The sequence below is a fragment of the Pangasianodon hypophthalmus genome, chromosome 10 (assembly GCF_027358585.1).
Source record: "Pangasianodon hypophthalmus isolate fPanHyp1 chromosome 10, fPanHyp1.pri, whole genome shotgun sequence".
Classification (NCBI taxonomy): Eukaryota; Metazoa; Chordata; class Actinopteri; order Siluriformes; family Pangasiidae; genus Pangasianodon; species Pangasianodon hypophthalmus.
The window spans coordinates 20,589,355-20,597,677 of NC_069719.1; the positions used below are offsets into that span (position 1 = coordinate 20,589,355).

The window sequence follows — 8,323 nt, forward strand, 5'->3', positions numbered from 1 at the left end:
TTTTCTTTAAACTTTTATTTTTATTTAGTTCTCTTTGTGGAAGCACACATATCATATTACATTTACATCACTGTTGTCAAACAGGTCCTAGAAGGTCACTACCTTACAAAGATTTGTGTTTTCTCATCTTCTAACAAACCAAATTCAGCCCAGAAGGCCTTGATAGTTTTCCGATGAGTTAAATCAGGTGTTAAATGAGGTGGAATACTGAACTCTGCAGTGATGTGGTGAAGCAAGACACCACTGATTTACACAGTTCAGTAAAAAATGTAAACAACTCAGAATACGTTACAAAGTTAAATAAAGCAATAAACTGAACAATGACATGATGTCTAGATGAGAAATTATATTCTGGAATGCATTTAAAATTTTAGCTAATTGAAATTGAGATTCTCCAAACCACAAAACATATCTATAAAAAGGATATTTTTCACCAATGTGTAGAATTATATTTAATGAAGCATCCAACATTAATGACAGAAACATAAATATGTTTACAAATTACTTGCCTTTCATATGGTTAATTTGAAGTACATACATTTAAACATGTCTAAACAGGAATAAACAGCACTCACTACTGAACTGACAGACTTGCCTTGCACTGTTTCTGATTTGATTATATAATGTCAAGTTTGATTGGTTTAGCTTTAGACAGAGAGAAATTCTCTGTTTATAGTTTTAATTACAAAATATTTTCACAATGAGAAAAGCTAGCCATTGCACTTTCAACACTAGTCTCATGCCAACACTGCTCAAATCCGCTTATGACATATAACCTTGTGGTTTCATGTTGTATTAAAATGGTCTTTTTTTTTTTTTTTTTTTTTAAACACATACTTCATATCACGACGTTATAGGATGTTGACCAAGCTCACTAGTCTCTTTGTGAAGGCACCACACCAGAGTCTGACCAACTCCCGTCATGGCCACAACTCTGTAGCCGAGCTTCTCAAGCTTGTCCAGGACTAATCGTGGTGGTTCATCCACATGGTATTCTGAACTGCAAGACAAACATATTAATGTTTATTCATTTTAGAGTGGCTCTCTAGCAGTCCTGACATTTAATGTCACAACCTTTGACTCAATAGCATACAGCATGCATGTGAACCTGTGAATTGTACAGCAAAAATAGTTGTAAAATTAGCTACTGTAGTTAAATTATTTGAATGCTAATAAATGACAAAAGCAGTAACAAAACTAGTTCACAAATAAAGCTTAGCTTACTTCCTTTTGACTCTGACTGCACACTTAATAAAACATTCCAATATTGTTGTCTACCTTATAAAATATTGAACCATCAAGATTTTTACTCATATCATAATCATCCTTTGTATGTTTTTTGAATAAAGAATTTTCACACAATATCAAATGCTCAGTTTAATGTTCGTTACATTTGTTATTAGCACAGCTTTTTTATTCTGCTTCACTGGGTTGTTGATTTTGCACGTAATTTGCTAATTTTCTAAGTGTCTTATTCAGTAGTAGCTCTGATGATTATTCTGTGTTATCATAAAAATAACCAATTTACAAATGAAAGATTTGATTATTTTATTTTAAATAATACCATAAGAAAATTGAAATTAGAGGATTTAAATCTTTCTCTCTAGTCAGTCTTTCTACTCTCACATTCAGTCTGATGCCTCCATTCAACTTCCTGTTATCTATGCAAGAAACTGTATGTTGTGACTGAAATACATTGATCTGTTCTTTGTGTGTGTGTTGTGTGTGTGTGTGTGTGTGTTTTTTAAAACTCTTTAAAAAACAGTAATCTCAGCATGGCTGCTGCCCCCAGAGGCTTCACTATGATATTACATTCTACCCAGGAATAGAGGTCTATGCACTCTTATATTTCTGTTTCTTTTTTGTTTTTTAAGCTTTGTTTATTAGATTTTTCAAACACATACAATTACATTATTCATTCATCAACATAAATGACTACAGGAAAAGTAAAAAAAAAAAAAAGAAGAAGAAGATAAGAATACAGATATAGCATATGTATCAGTGCCATCAATAGCAACATTAAAACACTAAAACATAACATACAGAAGCAGTTCACTCAGATATTACTGAGATATTATATACAGTTAGGGTTAGGACACAACATATAGGTTCAAAAGATATATCTAAAGAGGTAGTATTTAACTGCTTTACTTATAAATGAATTTAGATTTGCAAATTTATTGATTGTAGCTTTGGTAAAATCAGGAATGTCATGTCTTTGGCTGACTTTGTTATGGCTTCTTTTGGGAAGTCTTTTGAGAATTCAAGAAAACTCTGTCAAAAAGAACAGCTGCAAAGGACAGCTTTGCGTTGGCTATCACATTGTCACAGACTTTATAAGCAATTTGCTGCAAATTGGAACAGCTCCTTACTCTTGCCTCACCATAACCACCACTATGAGAAGTGAAAATGGATGGAACATCACAAATTTTTGCAATGGAACTCACAATGCCTGTTGTGACTGTGTGTGCTTCTATAGCATCAATGAACCGCTTCTGAAGCTGTGCGAAGAGTGTATTTACAAGAGGCATTCTGTGAAACAAATCTAGATTTCACTGTCCACCAGCAACGCAGAGAAACCTGTAGAGTCGATCTCTATACATGGACAGGTACTTGAAGCGTTCATCACAATGTCCTTGTTTTCATACACTGTGTCGAGAGCACAGCTGCAAAAATTCATGTATTGGAAAAAATTGTGTACTGGATGAGTGTTGTAGGCATATCTTTTCCAAGCATCTTTTCCAACACAGCTGTTCTCTTCGGAGATCTACAGAAAAATGCCATTTGAATTGGAGAAAGCATCTCGCTGGTGGTATCAGTGAGACAGCCTGTTCATTCACCAGATTCAGCTGATGCACCTAGCAATGTATGAAATGTGCATGTCCTGAAGATTCCTTCTCACGGCAGCTGTTGCTCCTCACGTAACACTAGTTTCATCACATGTTTGTGTTAAAACTCTTTGCCTATCCGTTTTTCTCATCAGTTTAACAAACTACATCTAATTGCTCTAAAAGCACTTTGGAGATAGAATCGGCATTCTTCTCTATCACTAGTTTCATCAGCATGTGCTGACATAATCTCTGTTTTTCAAAATCTTGTGCTTCACATGTTTCCAAATACTGATTTTTTTCACACACAGTGGTGGCTTTGTAATATTTTCTTTCATGAGTTTCAAATAAATAGTTTTTTTTAACAGAAATATTTTCAAAATGTAAAAATTACTATAAGTGATTTACTGTATGTCTATGTTTCTTAAAATGTGGTCTGGGAACCCCAGGACTCCGTGAAACATAGCCAGGGGGGTCCATGATTTTTTTAATAAAAATTTTGTTACATTGGTGGAAATTACAACCCACTATTATCAAAGCTCAAAGTTATTATATTTATTATTGAGTCCTTATAGTTATTAGCCTGACTGACTGGTCCCTTAAAACTGAATGGCTTTAATCCAAACCTCTATTACATAAAAATAAGTAATAAACGTGTTCTGTCAGTGGAAATTTCAGGAATAAAAAAAGCTCTAGGGTTCCAATAAATAGCCAGATTATTATTGTGCACATTATATAATGCGTATAATATATGAATAGTTGGATTATCTGTACTGAGGTGGCCTGTGAAATTAAATTAAACATAAAAATTGGCTACCTAAATTCTAGTATGGAACTATGTTTCGTAGAGGATGAATATTTTTGGTGCCCATATGAAATAGCTGTGCTGTGCTGTGTGTGTGTGTTAATGATAATTACTACACACAATTATAACGTTTTTTTTCCTGAGTACATTATTTTTTGAGTGAAACTCTGCTACATAGTTTTATGTTGCTTGAAACTGCAGAGCAGAAAATTATTTAATAACTGTTACATCAACTTTTATGGTTTTTATTTATATAAACCTACATCCCTATGATAGGTTAAATGGGAACAATTCTTTTGTTTCTCTATTTGAGGGCTACTGTGGTGCAACAGTAACCAGTAAAGTTGGGAAAGACATTTTATGATTGCTCACCATATGAAAATAATAAGCTTTTGACCAACATAGTTTGGGTCACCATGTCTACATGCCTGTGTATACATCATAATGCAAGATTTGGCAGCGATAAAGTCATTCTGTGGTCTGAGCTGTCCAGTTTGTTGCATTACAAGTGTTGCACAGTTGACGTGGTTTTGAAACTAGCAAGACCAAGAAGCAAGTCTAAACAATTAAGCTACTGAATGTTTTTCCCAGTGTACAAGGTTTGCCTTTACTACAATCAAGAGAAATGAGATATGGCAGCCTAATTTGTGGCTAGTGGCAGCTGTAGTCTGAAGGTTGTAAATAAGGAGTAACTGAAGAGGTAACCTACTCTTTACCTGTCAGATTCCAGTCCTGGGAGGCAACAGCGTTGCACATTTTACCTCATTTAGCACATTACACTAATTGGATAATTACAAAGACCTTCATGGGCTGTGTTCCTCCAGGACCTGAGTCTGACACTCCTGTGCTAGGTGTAGTAACGCCGAACACTTACAAGTTGTTGCCCAGCACGGTAGTTTTCCTTGCTCCCAGATAGGTCATGATGGCAGGATCTGAATACTCATCACCTACCATGGTGGGCCCGGTCTCCTGAAAGCACACACAGTTTGTCCACTATCACTATGTTCACCATTTCAACTGTTGAAGTACATTAAGTGCATCAACAACAAAGTCAAAATGAAACTGGATGAGATGGATTTATTCTTGATCAGGGTTGCAGTAAATCAGGAGCCTATCCTGGGAAGAATGTGTGAGGGGTGAGACTAACTTAACTATACTTATGGGTCATCTGTTTTACTGCTTTTACCACCGACGGAATTCAGCTAAGGCTGTAAACAAGAATCAGGAATAACTGAACAGGTAAGCAACTCTGCATGGTGGTACAATAGGTAGTGTTGCTGCATCACAGCTCCAGGGTCCTCAGGTCGATCCTCAGCTCGTCTTACTGTCTGTGTGGAGTTTCTATATGTTCCCCACCTCCCAAAACATACACCTAGGTGTGAATGTGTGTGTGCATGGTGCTTTGCAATGTGTCCAGTGACCCTGACCAGAATAAAGAGCTTACTCTCAGAAATAAAGGTAACAAACTGCACCCTTCCTTTTCATTTGCTTGCCAAATATACATACTAAAGGTACAAAGCTTTAAATATAATTTTACATACCTGGACTGTAAGGATCACTACGCGAAAAGCTAATTAAAGGTACAAAACATGCACCCTTAATGGGTGCAGTCCCATCCAATAGTATTTTTAACGGCAAGGCCAATTCATTGTTTTTGCTATACACTGAAGACATTTGGGTTTGAGGTCAAAAGATGAATATGAGACAATAAATCAGAATTTCAGAAATGCCTCCAATGTGATTGGGAGGAATTTCATCATGCAGCAAGATAATGACCCAAAACACACTGCCAACACAACAAAGGACTTCATCAGGGGAAATAAGTGGAAGGTTTTAGACTGGCCAAGTCAATCACCAGAATTAATCCAACTGAGCATGCACTTCACCCCCTGAAGAGGAGACTGAAGGGAGAAACCACCCCAAAACAAACAACAACTGAAAGAAGCTGCAGTAAAAGCCTGGAAAAGCATCACATTAGAAGAATGCAACAGTTTGGTGATGTCAGTGGGTCTCTGGCTTGATGCAATTATTACAAGCAAGGGATATGCAGCCAAATATAAAGTGTTATTTACTTTAATGTATTTTAAGACTTTCTGTTCCTATATTTTTGCTCTGTTAAAAATTGGGTGGTCTGACACCAAAGGTGCCATGTTCTTAGTAGATATTTCATCCAGATGTAAATATCAGGAAATGAAAGCTGACCTTTTTTTGATCTCAAACCCAAACGTCTTCAGTGTATAGCAAAAACAATGAATTGGTCTTGCCGGTCCAATACTTTTGGACAGGACTGTATCCATCAAGGGTGCATGTTCCTCTAGTCTGTATCTTATACCTGGAGAAATGCATGTGTTGTACCTTTAATTAGCTTTTCGAGTAATGCTCCTTACAGTCCAGGTATTTTCAGAGGGGACTTTATGTGTATAATTATATTTTATCTGACTGTTTCTAGAAGCTATCTCTCTCTCTCTCTCTCTCTCTCTCTCTCACACACACACACACACAGTGAAATAATTTCTGCCCTCTGATCACATAGTCAATGCTGAAGGTTCAGAAAAACATGCTTAGATATTACTGGTGTATTATTATGGGCCTCGTGTCTACAATTTGTTGACATTTCCTCATAACAACAAAGTACACAATATGCAGCAAAATATAATCCTGTAACCCACTTCTTTGAGCAAAGGCTATTCCTCCCCTAAAAGGTTCAAAGTTCATGGTTCTTTATTTGTCACATACATATTACATACATGTGATGTAACGTAATGAAATGTTTTTCCTTAGTTCCACATCCCACAGTGCAACAATGAACAGAACAATAAATACACATACATAATAAAAACAGAATATAATACGATCCAGTAGACTATATGATAAAAAAAATTAGCAGCCTATAGAGGAATGTAATGTGACTATACATAAATAGAATAATGTTTAAAAAAAAAAGCAAATATACAGAGCTGTACAGTGTATAGAGTTACTATGTAGTGTGCAAAAAAAAATTCATTGTGCAGACTTTGTAGAGTAAAAAATGTTTTTAAAAAAAGCAAATATACAGAGGTGCACAGCTGTATAGTGTATGGAGTTAATATGTAGAATGCAAAAAAATTATAGCGCAAACTGTTTGTGTAGAGTTAAAAATGTAAACAAAACAAAACAAACCAAACCAAACAAACAAAAAAAAACCAAAAAGCATGTATACAGAGCTGCACAGCTGTACAGTGTATAAAATTACTATGTAGTGTGCAAAAAAAAAAAAAATAATAATTTCACAGTGCAAACTGTTTGTGTATAGAGTTAAAAATGTAAACAAAACAAAACAAACAAAAAAAACCAAAAAAAACCCAAAAAGCAAGTATACGGAGCTGCACAGCTGTACAGTGTATAGAGTTAATACGTAGTGTGCAAAAAAAAAAAAATTCATAGTGCAAACTGTTTGTGTATAGAGTTAAAAATGTTTAAAACAAAACAAAACAAACAAACAAACAAAAAAAACCCCCAAAAAGCAAGTATACAGAGCTGCACAGCTGTACAGTGTATAGAGTTAATACGCAGTGTGCAACAAAAAAAAATAATAATTTCATAGTGCAAACTGTTTGTGTATAGAGTTAAAAATGTTTAAAACAAAACAAACAAACAAACAAACAAAAAAAACCCCAAAAAGCAAGTATACAGAGCTGCACAGCTGTACAGTGTATAAAATTACTATGTAGTGTGCAAAAAAAAAAATAAAAAAATTCATAGTGCAAACTGTGTATAGAGTTAAAAATGTTTAAAACAAACAAACAAGCAAAAAAAAAAAACCCCAAAAAACAAGTATACAGAGCTGCACAGCTGTACAGTGTATAAAAGGACAAACCGGAAGTTCATGTCTGAGTAACAGTGGACAGTCCAGCTGATTTACTAGCAGCTGCACTGAAATCACAAGCACGGTTTCACTTTCTACAAAAACACAACAAGAAACGCAGGTTCGCGAACAAAATGCCAACACGTGCTAAACACAAGTCTACTTGCTCAGTCATGTAAAGTGTTGTCTGTTGTAGGTAATTTCTTTTTTACATAAGCTGTTACCAAAGCAGGACGATACACAGCGACACTAATGCTATAATCAAGCTAATGCTATAATCAAGTTAATGCTATAACCTGTCTGCAAACTGACACCTGTCGAGCACTCATATCTTACTCAAACATAACAGCTTATCCCATATAATATATATAATGTATATAATATATATACACACCAGGCGGATCTGTGTGCTGACCAGAATGTAAGGCATGTTTGGTTTTCGACGCAGAGCTGTGGGACGAGTTTCCCCAGAGGATTTCTCTCCCTGTTGCACTGGAGAATTAGCGACAGCGCTGTCACTCAGTTTACCATCACGGCGGAATGCGGAAACAACACCCACCGCGCCGGACCAATCAGAGCGCTAGGCTCAATCCCGAGCGGTTTCCTATTGGACATGAAGTGCGCTGCGTGCAGTGCACAATCCGGTCTACAAATCCATGTACAAAAGTAGTGAGTTCACGTAGGGAACAGTAAGGCATTTGGGATTTAACACTTCACAGTGGCACGGCCTGTGAAATTGTAGTAACAAAGTCAGAAAAAAATAATAAATCTCTGCTTGTAACTGATGTCGCGTGAGCTCCCAGTTTTTTGTTGCTTTTTGTTTGTTGTTGCCTGTGTGTACTGTAA

The 8,323-nt window shown here is 35.9% G+C and overlaps 1 protein-coding gene across 2 annotated transcripts; it reads right to left on the reverse strand.

Moving 5' to 3' along the window:
- gchfr (GTP cyclohydrolase I feedback regulator) lies at positions 1 to 8,031 on the reverse strand. 2 transcript variants are annotated; one of them, XM_034308391.2, is made up of 3 exons: positions 7,872 to 8,031; positions 4,508 to 4,599; positions 1 to 1,000 (listed from the first exon to the last, which is right to left on the reverse strand). In XM_034308391.2, exons 1-3 carry the CDS (start codon positions 7,905 to 7,907, stop codon positions 844 to 846), a joined length of 285 nt encoding a protein of 94 aa, XP_034164282.1. In that variant the 5' UTR covers positions 7,908 to 8,031; the 3' UTR covers positions 1 to 843. The 2 variants fall into 2 exon arrangements, with proteins under 2 accessions (XP_034164282.1, XP_026775821.2); XM_026920020.3 differs by having other exon boundaries at positions 4,508 to 4,602.
- Positions 8,032 to 8,323: the final 292 nt, after the last annotated feature.